Source organism: Oratosquilla oratoria, chromosome 44, assembly GCF_046742065.1.
Source record: "Oratosquilla oratoria isolate Oo_2021 chromosome 44, ASM4674206v1, whole genome shotgun sequence".
Classification (NCBI taxonomy): domain Eukaryota; kingdom Metazoa; phylum Arthropoda; class Malacostraca; order Stomatopoda; family Squillidae; genus Oratosquilla; species Oratosquilla oratoria.
In genome coordinates, this window is record NC_134820.1 from 31,160,517 (window position 1) to 31,173,016 (window position 12,500).

At 39.8% G+C, this 12,500-nt stretch overlaps 1 protein-coding gene across 3 annotated transcripts in view; it reads left to right on the forward strand.

The window, feature by feature from the left end:
* Nucleotides 1–12,500, forward strand: part of LOC143022418 (carbonic anhydrase-related protein 10-like) — a 902,084-nt gene that overhangs the window by 818,142 nt on the left and 71,442 nt on the right. For all 3 annotated transcript variants that reach the window (XM_076180601.1, XM_076180600.1, XM_076180602.1), the window contains one exon: nt 5,776–5,871. In XM_076180601.1, coding sequence (XP_076036716.1) covers nt 5,776–5,871 — 96 coding nt within the window. The remainder of the gene's footprint in view (nt 1–5,775; nt 5,872–12,500) is intronic.

Here is a 12,500-nt window from a genome sequence, read left to right on the forward strand (position 1 = left end):
ACACACACACACACATAAAGATAGAAGCGCTGGTACGTGGTCTAGATTTTCTTGAGTTCTGAAGTGGTCTCCAGGAGGGTAATCAACAGTAGTACATAAGCTAGGACGTTCGTGAGCAAACGGGTCGAGAACCAAGGACGTAAAGGAGTCGGGTGCTGACAAGCCCCTTGTTGAAGAGGCTCGCAGGATAAAAATAAATAAATAAATAAAAAATAAATGAAAAAAATCAAATGCCAGGCGATTCTTCTCAATTATTATTATTATTATGATTTATTTTATTTATTTTATCTATTTTGTTTTGTTATTTCATTCTATTTCATTTTAATTTAATTTAACTATATATATATATATATATATATATATATATATATATATATATATATGTATATATGTATATATATATATATATATATATATATATATATATATATATATATATATATATATATATATATATATATATATATATATATATATATATATGTTGCTGATTCTCGTTTGAATAGGGGCACATAAGGTTCAAGGTATCCTCTCGAGTATTTAATAAAATCATCTAGTGCCCACCCACGATAAAATATATAAAGTTTAACATTTAAGAAGGACTAAGAATTTAAACTTTGAGTACATAGGAAACTCTAAACAGTTTTTTGTTCACCCACGCTCTGGAAAAGAAAATAATAATACGAAAAAGTAAAATATAATGAAATAAGTAAATTAAGACCGACGCGGGCACTACTACATTCTCAGCTTGACAGTTGTTATATTTATTATCTCCAGGCCCTCCTCTCGTACACCTTACTCTCACGACTAGCTCTCACGCCATACTCTCACGGCACTCTCACACAGCAATCTCACGCCACACTCATGCCGCATTCTCACGCCGCACTCTCACGACCTGCTCACTCCCCACTCGTGCGGCACACTCACACGACACACTCTCACGCCCCACTCGTATCTCACTCGCGCGGCATATTCTCACGCCATACTCTCACACCATATTCTCACGTCCCACTCTCACGCCCCACTAGCACGACACACTCTCACGCCCCCATTCGCACCGTACTCTCACGCCATATTCTCACGCCGTACTATCAGGCCTCACTCTCACGGCACACTCTCACACCCCACTCACGCCGCACTCTCACACCACACTCTCATGTCTCACTCGCACGACTCATCCTCACGGTCCACTCATACGACTCACATTCACCCCCAACTTGTACGACTCTCTCACGGCACACTCTCACGGCATACTCACATTCCTCCAGTGAGCATTTATTACCGCAGTTTGTGCTAAGCACAGGGATATCTGTTGGCGCAGGGCTCCTACACACACACACACACACACACACACACACACACACACACACACACACACACACACACACACACACACACACACGGCGGTCCGGGTTCGAATCTCGCCCAGGGCTGAAATAATTTCAGTATCGCTGCGCTGCGGGTCGTTACTCCAGCTCTCGTGGGTGGGGAGTAGGGTGTGTGTGTGCGTGTAAGGTCACAGCATTACCCATAAATCGGTCATATATGAGCTCTGAGCTCTCTTCCTGGAGGAAAATAGTTGTCGATCACGAGTCCAACACGTGATCCAAGACCATGGTGAATCATCATGGTGAATCACACACGCACACGTACACACACATACACACACGACTTGGTGGCGCGGTTGGTAGAGTCTCAGACTGTCAGTACGAAGGTATCGGCGGTACCTGGTTCGAATCCTGCCCAGGGCTGAAATCATTTCAGTATTGCTGTGCTTCGAGTCTTTACTCCAACTCTCGTGGGCAGGGAGTTGGGTGTGTGTGTGCGTGTAAGGTCATACCATTACCCATAGATCGGACATACGAACTCTGAGCTCTCTTCCGGGAGGAAAATAGTTGTCGATCATGAGTCCAACACGTGATCCAAGAACATGGTGAATCATCATGGTGAATCTCTCACACACACACGCACACATATGCACACACACATACACACGAATACACACACACACACATACACACACATACACACACACACATACACACACACACACACACACATACACACACACAAACATACACACACACAAACATACACACACACACACACACACAAACACACACACATAAATATACAGACACACACACACACAGACACACACATACACACACACACACGCGCGCGCGCGCGCGCACACACACACACAAACATACACACACACACACGCACACACACACGTACATACACACACACACCTCTTGCAAGCCGTGATAGTTTCTACTTCTCTGTCCGCCCTTGATATCCTGACATCTGTCAGGAGCACACGTCTGACAGAATATCCACTTTCACTCGATTTCCGCAGCTTCCTGTCAGCCCAGCGCGGTCCTGACAACCAACACGTTCCTGACAACATGTTTGGCGCTTTCAGTCTCTCCACAAAATATTTTATTCTTCCGACGAAGTGTCGATGCAGTTCTCTTTTAAGTAATATTGTACAGATCCCGTTCCCCAAGCTCACTCTCCTGTCAATTTGACACTAATGCACGAACAAACTTCGTGTAGGGAGGCGCCGGCGTGATTTTGTAGTGTACAGATTTATCGAAGTACCTGTACTCTATGTCCTTGTAACCATTCCGCTGAAGAGGACTACAGATAGTAGTCGAAATATACAGTTTTTCTGTACTTCTGATGTTATTTTTCCGATAGTGGGTTTAAAGTGTACATTTACAAATGTGTTATAACAGTACAGTTTCCCACGTTTCGCTTTGTTACAGCCTTTTTCAAGTACAAAGTCGTGATACACATGACTGAGATTAAATAAGAGTGACGGGGAGGGGACGGGGAGGGAAGGAGGAAGTGAGGTAGGGAGATGGGGAGGGGGATCACTGAATAGTAGGAAAGGTTAAGGAGAAGGTGGACCAAATGTCTGGGAACAATTGGCAGGGTGAAGGACATTAGCCCACAACCGAAGAACAAAAGGAAGAAGAAAATATGAAGGGTGAGCAATTACCCACTTCCTCCCTCACTCCCTCCTCCTCTCTCTCCCTCCTCCTCTCTCTCCCTCTCTCCCTCCCTCGCTCCCACCGTCCCTCTAATTTAATCTCAGTCATGTGTATCACGACTTTATACTTGAAAAATATGTAACAAACGAAACGTCGTACAAATACAATGAAGGCTCCGTCCTCACTTGTGTTGTTACTCCGATAGACTTATCAGCAATTGCAACTTTCATATAGTGTACAGATCTCAACCTATGCATTCATTTATCATAACTATGCAATTATCTATTTTATCTATTATTTATATTATTACAATTTTTTTATCTTATTTATTTTATTTTATTTATTTATTTATTTATTTGTTTGTCATTATTATATATTTTTTCTCATCCGACCTAGTTATGGACCAAACGGGCTCCTGTCGGTATGCTCCGCCTTTGTATTCCTTTGTAACATACCGTCTTCCCACACAGATGATAGAATATTTTTGATCAATATTAATAGCAAGTTACACCAAAAATAGCAGTCTATTATAAATACGTAACACTACTTGCAAATACGGGGTTTGTTGGGAAAATACCAATACTCCACTTGACTCACAAGAGAAATAAGTTAAAAAATTCTGGTACACAGCCGCCCTGTGTTATATACGTTGGTATTCTAAAAAAAATCTTTCCCTACCAAGGATTTATATAAGACTTATATAAGGAAAGAATTTTTTTAAGAAACCGTGAGATTCTTACGGTGGTAACCTTAAAAAAAATCTTTCCCTTCCAAGAAGTTATATAACATTTATATAAGGAAAGAATTTTTTTAAGAATACCACCGTAAGATTCTTACGGTGGTATTCTTAAAAAAAAATCTTTCCCTTCCAAGGATTTATATAAGATTTATATAAGAAAAGATTTATATAAAGAAAGAATTTTTCAAGAATACCGTCGTTAATCTTCCAATACAAGGTCAGGTTTGCGGGATCAACTATCAATCAGATCTATCCAGAGAGACAAGACATCAATTCATCAATTCATCAATTCATACTCGTTTCTCGAACTCTTGCGAACCTCTTTGCACTTAATCATGGATCGTCTTCATTGTCACATAAATAATAGATTTATTAGATAATATTTTACCGTGGTATTCTTAAAAAAGAATTCTTATATATCAATCTTATATAAATCTTTAGAAGGGAAAAATTTATATAAGGATTTTTTTTTTTTTTTTTTTTTTTTTTTTTTTTTTTTAAAGAATATCATCGTATGAATCTCAGTACCTCTCTCTGTCTTCACCTTATTATCCACCGTATTGTGATATAATTTAAGGTATACCATTTTATCTTAATTGCACACTGTTATTTTCCATGGTGAATATAGTAAATGAATTACTCATTTTTATTGCAAACATATTCATATAATCTTTATCGTCATGTGTATCAATATCATCATAATTATTTATATAGTTGTTTTATTTGGGACTATTACCTTCAATCTATATATTTCCTTATCTTTATCTTCTTTACACTTGCCTTAACTTCCTCTGGAAATGTTCATTTGTACTCAACATATGGATATTCATATGTTTACATCTACATCCAGTAATGGCCAATCAAAGAGAGAGAGAGAGAGAGAGAGAGAGAGAGAGAGAGAGAGAGAGAGAGAGAGAGAGAGAGAGAGAGAGAGAGAGGGGGGAATTGTAGAAAGAGATACACACACACACATACACACACGACTCGGTGGCGCGGTTGATAGAGTACTGGACTGCCAGTACGGAGGTGCGGCAGTACCTGGTTCGAATCCTGCCCAGGGCCGAAATTATTTCGGTATCGCTGCGCTTCGGGTCGTTACTCCGACTCTCGTGGGCAGGGAGTTGTGTGTGTGTGTGTGTGTGTGTGTGTGTGTGTGTGTGTGTGTGTGTGTGTGTGTGTGTGTGTGTGTGTGTAAGGTCATAGCATTACCCATAGATCGGTCATACGAGCTATGAGCTCTCTTCCGGGAGGGAAATAGCTGTCGATCACGAGTCCAACACGTGATCCAAAAGACCAAGGTGAATGCACATACACACATACACACACACACATAAAATATACATGTGAATGTATATACATAAAACATAATATGTATGTGTGCCTTTTGTTACTTTGAATATTGGACACATACCTACATACAAACATAAGTGCACACATCTAAATACTTACACGTACATGGGCCTACATGGGTCTTGTAATAGGTCGCAACGATGTAAAAAGGTCATGTTTGAACTGATTTGTTTATTTGCTCCCTCATACAAACCCTTTCAGAAACTGCCCCCATATACCCCCCCCCATGCTCTATATGTCCACATTTCCCTCGGTTCTTACGGACCAGATTTGCTTGCTCTCTCTCTCTCTCTCTCTCTCTCTCTCTCTCTCTCTCTCTCTCTCTCTCTCTCTCTCTCTCTCTCTCTCTCTCTCTCTCTCTCTCTCTCTCTCTCTCTCTCTCTCTCACTCTCTCTCTATTTCTCTCTGTCTGTCTCTCTCTCTCTCTCTCTCTCTCTCTCTCTCTCTCTCTCTCTCTCTCTCTTTCTTTCTATTTCTCTCTCACTCTTTCTATTTCTCTCTCTCTCTCTCACTCTCTATCTCTCCTTTTCTCTCACTCTCTGTTTCTCTCTTTCTATTTCTGTCTGTCTGTCTCTCTGTCTGTCTATCTCTCTCTCTCTCTCTCTCTCTCTCTCTCTCTCTCTCTCTCTCTCTCATTTTAAATGTTTCAGTGTCTCACGGCGCCTTTTGTTCTTCCCTACACAGCTGCAGATCTACGGCTACAACTCGCAGCTGTACCGCAACTTCAGCCAAGCGTCCAATCAGGTGTACGGCGTGGCAGCTGTAGCGATCCTCATACGGGTACGTTGCTGAACTCTTTCATCAGAATTTCAGAGAACTGTCTATTTGTCTCTCCTGTGGACTAAAGTTCGACACTCTGTATGTTTAGACCTGGCTCTGCCACGAAAGCGCCTCGGATTACTTGATAATTGGATGTTATCTCCGTTTTTCACTGTGTAAACCTATAGGCCTACCTTGTGGCCGTTGCCGGTTTCCTGGGGGTCGTGGGTCTCCTGCAAGATAGACCTGGGGTAACGGATTGATTGTTTGATTCCATATTCTTCAGGTTGTTTGATATCCAAGACTTGTATCTAGCTGGAGGTGCTTTCTTACATTCGATGGTGCATTGTCCGTGTGCTCATAAAGCAGTGCGGTTGGACCTTTAGGTGATGATGATCCAACAAGAACGGCCGTGAGAACATAGGGTGCTCTATTTATGGTTATCTGAGAGGTTGTGGCAGCCTCACTTCACCTCTTTGATTCCCAGTTTCTAGTAAGGAGTATAATTGGTGCCACTTTATTAAGTATACGAGTATTCGTTAGAGCCCTATATGTCTACTGGGTGGCCAATTGTCCACGTCGTGATTATGACGGTACCTCATATATCTATGACAAATTTCTCCATCAGGGACGTGTCACATATTTTTACCAACGTTATGATATGCTGATGTTGACAGAATATTTAGGATTAGATTAGTTTTTTATGATTAACTTCGCAATTATCATTGCTCACCAGCCTTTGAATGGCTGGATACGACAGTTGGTGAATTGGTGTTTCAGCGTATTCTGCATGGCTCACTAATCACCCCCAATCGGGGCCAATTGGATAGTGTATACGTTCATTGGTCACTCTTAGTAAACTCTTTGATCTACTCTACCCGATTACCATAGGCATGAGCACTGGGAGAAGAGAGTAAATTACCTCTGTACTCATGAGTACAAAGAGCACCGATATGCTAAGAGTGACGATATGCTGCCTTGGAATAGTTATTTTTATTAATCTATATATGTACTTATTGTACTATTACTATTAAATGTACTTATTTTACTATTACTATATGTACTTATTGTACTATTGTACTATTGTCTGTTTACGTCATTGTGCATCCTAGGAGCGCCTAGATATCAATAGAATAGCCTGGCGTCAGGTAGAATAAAATATTCAATGACACATCATTCAAACTCTCGATTTATCTGATCATATATTGCGAAAAGAATTTGTACATTGTTATAGAAATATCGACACTGATTATAAATGTCAGATGGGTTACGTTATTAAATAAAGTTAGGTCGTTATGCTGGTGTTTTTCCAGCTCTTGGAAATTTTCCCTATTTTGGTAGAAGAAACAAATTCTTTTTTTGTTCATCCCTCCCAATAAATTAACGAAATAAAATGAAATAAAAATCGCAATCTGTCCCCCATTATTGCATTCGTGTAGGGGCGAGGGCGGGAACACAAAGAAGAATTTTTCCACCCGGAATTGATATCGAATTCATGCAAAACACGTCAAAAACTACCCGAGGCGGGAAAAATAATACATTTTATTGAAAATCGATAACATTGCAATATTACCGAAGAAAAGTTTGTATTTCTGAGTGTCCCTGCCTCGTTTGCATGGACGCGCTGTCCTCGTGGCTCTGATTTCCTCTTAATTACCTTTGTCCTTATTTGGTCATGCGCCTCTCTCTGGTCCAATTTTAGTGTCAGTAGTGTTAATTAACAATAGAATAATTCTTATGAACCCATTTTTCTCATGTTGGTTTGACACTAATGATTTGACTTAGATAAGCTGATTAGGTATATCTTATCTTATTCTACGATTTTTTGGAGTAAAGGGTTCTTAGATTTGATACTGAAAAATACGACTGCATTTCAGATGTTGTCATTCCTCCTTTGAGCCTGAAATGCAGCTCCACCGTGCCATTTCATTTCTTGCCTTGCATTTCAACTCTGTATTAGAATTCAGCATCGAACGCTGAAGTCGGAATGCGGATCTATTATTTAGAAGCCGATGTCTCTGATTTATATTTTACTAGTGCATGAATCATGCACACCTTTATTCATTTATCACGCGCTTCCTCCCATGTTATGTTCTTTTAACTTTGACGATATATATATTGAGCCTTTTGGTTGCGAGAGGTTGTCACAGATAGTTTATAGAAAATATAGATAGAAAAAAAGTGTCAATCGCCAGGGAAGGGGTTAATACCTCCTTATTTTATGTTACTCTATTGACTAGCACCCAGAATGAAGCGGGAAGGCGGGGTGTTGGATTAACTAGATTCCGCCGCCGGGCGCCCTTGTGGAAGAGCTGTACCTCGCTGCATTGCCTCTGCCTCGGGCAGTGCGGCGGGAGACTGGGTAATGTCTTGAAAGGTGTTTAATGGGTTTTAGTATGCGGCTACCCCTCTTATAAGAAGTGAAAGAGTTTTTAGTATATGTAAGTACAGTGTTGATATTTAATCACGTCTGAAATGTATTATTGCATGATGATTTTGATTCGTTGTATTTTCTCATTGCTAGCGACAAAAGTTAGTAATAATTTCAAGCCAAATCGCAGGTTTGGTTATGACTAACTACTACAGAAAATAAACAAATGAATGAATAAACAAATAAGCTATTAGATAAGAAAATAAAAAAATACATAAATGAATAAATAAATAAGTATATATATGAAAATAGATAAAAGAATGATTGAATTAGTTAATTAATAAATGAATATATGATAATTAGAAATACATAGATAAATGAGGAAATAAATCATTAAATAGATAAACAGACAAATGAAAAAATAAGTAAATTGGTAAATAAATAAATAAATAAATAAACAAATAAATTAATTAAAACAATAACCATAGGCCATTGCTACATATAGTGTAAAATTACTTATAGATATGAAGAGTTGACCTGTACATGGAGCTCTGATAACCATCATTGTCCTTTGCACCCATGCCCTGTAATGTCAACATGTTTAATTGATTTTGTATTTTGATGAAATGGACGAGTGATCTTACACGGATTGTACAATCTATAAAATGTATATTAAAAATTATTCTTCGATTTTTTTATTTGACAGCTAATTCATCTACATTTTTTTTACTTCCGTCGCAATTCAGTGGGATTTATATCTAAAGATTATATGCAATTTTTTGACATTTCACCGTTGCACTGATTGTACGATCTATCAAATGTACATTCAAATATGATTCTTCGATTTTTTTTATTTGACAGCTAATTCATCTGCATTTTTTTATTTCCGTCGCAATCCAGTGGGATTTATATCTAAAGATTGTTATGCAATTTTGTGATATTTCGCTGTTGAACAAATTGTACAATCTATCAAATGTACATTAAAATATGATTCTTCGATATTTTTTCTTATTTAACAACTAATTCATCTGCATTCTTTTTATTTCCGTCGCAATCTAGTGGGATTTATATTTAAAGATTATTATGCAATTTTGTGATCTTTCACCGTTGCACTGATTGTACGATCTATCAAATGTACATTAAAAGATAATTCTTCGATTTTTTTTTCTTATTTAACAACTAATTCATCTGCATTCTTTTTACCTCCGTCGCAATCTAGTGGGATTTATATTTAAAGACTATTATGCAATTTTGTGATCTGTCACCGTTGTACAGATTGTACGATCTCTCAAATATACATTAGAATATAATTCTTTGATTTTTTTGCAACTAATTCATCTACATTTTTTTTAACTTCCATCGCAATAAAGGGGATTTTATATTTAAAGATTTCCATGTAATTTATAATTAACGATTATCATGTTCCATATGAAACCCGAGTACTATTCTTCTTGATCTTATAATAAAATTCATATACGATCTTAGTTCTTGAATCTTTGTCTTCGAATTGTATTCATTTGATGCTGAGATTATCGCCTTTGTTATCTGAGTCCTAACTTTCGTTCTTTCCATAATAACACAATCTGTCTCCGTTTCCTTTAGATCAAGTGATTTACCGTATTGTGAGAAATGACGAAGAATTGTGGAACGGTGATGCATCTAACTGAAATGTCTACATCATTAAGCACTTCCATGGGATGTTTGCTTGTTCTTCGTCCTTTTTCATTATTCTTGGCTTCGTTGAGGCACACTTCGCACGTGGCGTCTGACGCTACATCCTATTGTTTTGCAGTTTATTCTGTTCTGTCGCTCGCCGTGGCAGGATATTAGATGAAGTGCACATTCCGGCTGAATTGTGTATATTGTTTTGAAAGTCTGTCGCTTTGTTTTGCGACGTTTCGTTTTGTATCGTCTAATCCTTCTTTCTTAATGCTCAGGGCCTTCCCTGGCCAAGTAGATGTTGAAGGTTGTAAGTGTCTGAATTGATCTGTGTAGTCTGTTTTCGAATGTGGTTGACCTGGTTCTAAGCTTATGTTCAGACTTGATATTAATCTCTCTATTGATTTCACTGACGATCTCCGAACGAGCAGTCGTTGTCGTCGTCGTTTCTCTAATCTTCCATTATAAAAGATAACAATTGGTTTTTCGTCGTGCTTTTCTTGTAGGTAATGATGTGACACATATATTCAACAGTTGGTTACCTAACTGTTCACGTCACTTTCTATAACACTGAATTGTTCATTTGTTCGTCTTCTGATAACTCCCACACTCAAATTATCGTCTCGTTTTTGAGATTCGAGACTTGAGTTACAGTTGGGAAAAGAAGTTCTTAGACGATTTGTTAGTATGTTTTTTTACCAGACTTTTTTCTCTATTTCTAATTCATATGCTGTTAAAAATAAGTCTAGTATGGTCTGGTTAACAAAAGTAAGCAAAGAAGTTTATGTTCAATCGTATTAAACTCCTGCATGTTTTTGTTTTTTTCTTATTTTTTCATGTGCGTCTTTACTGGTATTGCCGTATATTGAGTCTCGCAACCCTGGATGGTCTCAAGGACCTTGTTACTTCCAATGTGCGTACAGTCACGAAATAAAGTTTTGACCCACACAGTAGTTTTCATGATACAAAATTAAAATTCTTTGTCTAACAAGTTTCTGTCTTATCTATTAAAAAAAATTACCAGATTGTGAGATACTCCATAGGAAAATATATCACGCAGTCATAAGAATATAAGAATGAAGGAGACTGCAAGAGACCATGAGACCTACACTAGGTAGTTTCACCTGTCATCCCCATCCATAAAGTTGTCTCGACTTCTCAACGAGACAATATATATATATATATAATATATATATATATATATATATATATATATATATATATGTATATATATTATATGTATGTATGTATGTATGTATGTATGTATCTGAATAGAATCACCAGTGATGGTGTAGTCAATGAAATAATTCCAACTGTCATACCCGGACGTGGGGAACCTGGACCAAAGGGCGAGGTTGTGGCGACCAGCCAAATTTGTGTGTAATTTTCCCCTCTCATTTCCGCCTGTTGGCGCCCGTACTTTTACCAAACCGTCATGTCTCTGATTTGGCCCAAACTTACTCCAGAGGGAGAGAGTCGTCCACAGGGCACAGCGAGGTAGACGTGGGGAACCTGGACCCAAGGGCGAGGTTGTGGTGGCCAGCCAAATTTGTTTGTGTTTGTGTAATTTCCCCCTCTCATTTCCGCCTGTTGGCGCCCGTACTTTTAGCCTGAGCAGTATCTAAGTGCGATCCGCAAGAGCCCTGGTGGCCCTCGACCTGTAGCTGAGGTGGTGACCCAATCGGGACAAGTGGCCAAAATGACCCTCAAAATTACCAAAGGGGTTAACCCACGGATTTGGCCAAAAACCGTCATGTCTCCGATTTGGCCCAAACTTACTCCAGAGGGAGAGAGTCGTCCACAGGGCACAGCGAGGTAGACGTGGGGAACCTGGACCCAAGGGCGAGGTTGTGGCGGCCAGCCAAATTTGTGTTTGTGTAATTTCCCCCTCTCATTTCCGCCTGTTGGCGCCCGTACTTTTAGCCTGAGCAGTATCTAAGTGCGATCCGCAAGAGCCCTGGTGGCCCTCGACCTGTAGCTGAGGTGGTGACCCAATCGGGACAAGTGGCCAAAATGACCCTCAAAATTACCAAAGGGGTTAACCCACGGATTTGGCCAAAAACCGTCATGTCTCCGATTTGGCCCAAACTTACTCCAGAGGGAGAGAGTCGTCCACAGGGCACAGCGAGGTAGACGTGGGGAACCTGGACCCAAGGGCGAGGTTGTGGCGACCAGCCAAATTTGTTTGTGTTTGTGTAATTTCCCCCTCTCATTTCCGCCTGTTGGCGCCCGTACTTTTAGCCTGAGCAGTATCTAAGTGCGATCCGCAAGAGCCCTGGTGGCCCTCGACCTGTAGCTGAGGTGGTGACCCAATCGGGACAAGTGGCCAAAATGACCCTCAAAATCACCAAAGGGGTTAACCCACGGATTTGGACAAAAACCGTCATGTCTCCGATTTGGCCCAAACTTACTCCAGAGGGAGAGAGTCGTCCACAGGGTACAGCGAGGTAGACGTGGGGAACCTGGACCCAAGGGCGAGGTTGTGGTGGCCAGCCAAATTTGTTTGTGTTTGTGTCATTTTCCCCTCTCATTTCCGCCTGTTGGCGCCCGTACTTTTAGCCTGAGCAGTATCTAAGTGCAATCCGCAAGAGCCCTGGTGGCCCTCGACCTATAGCTGAGG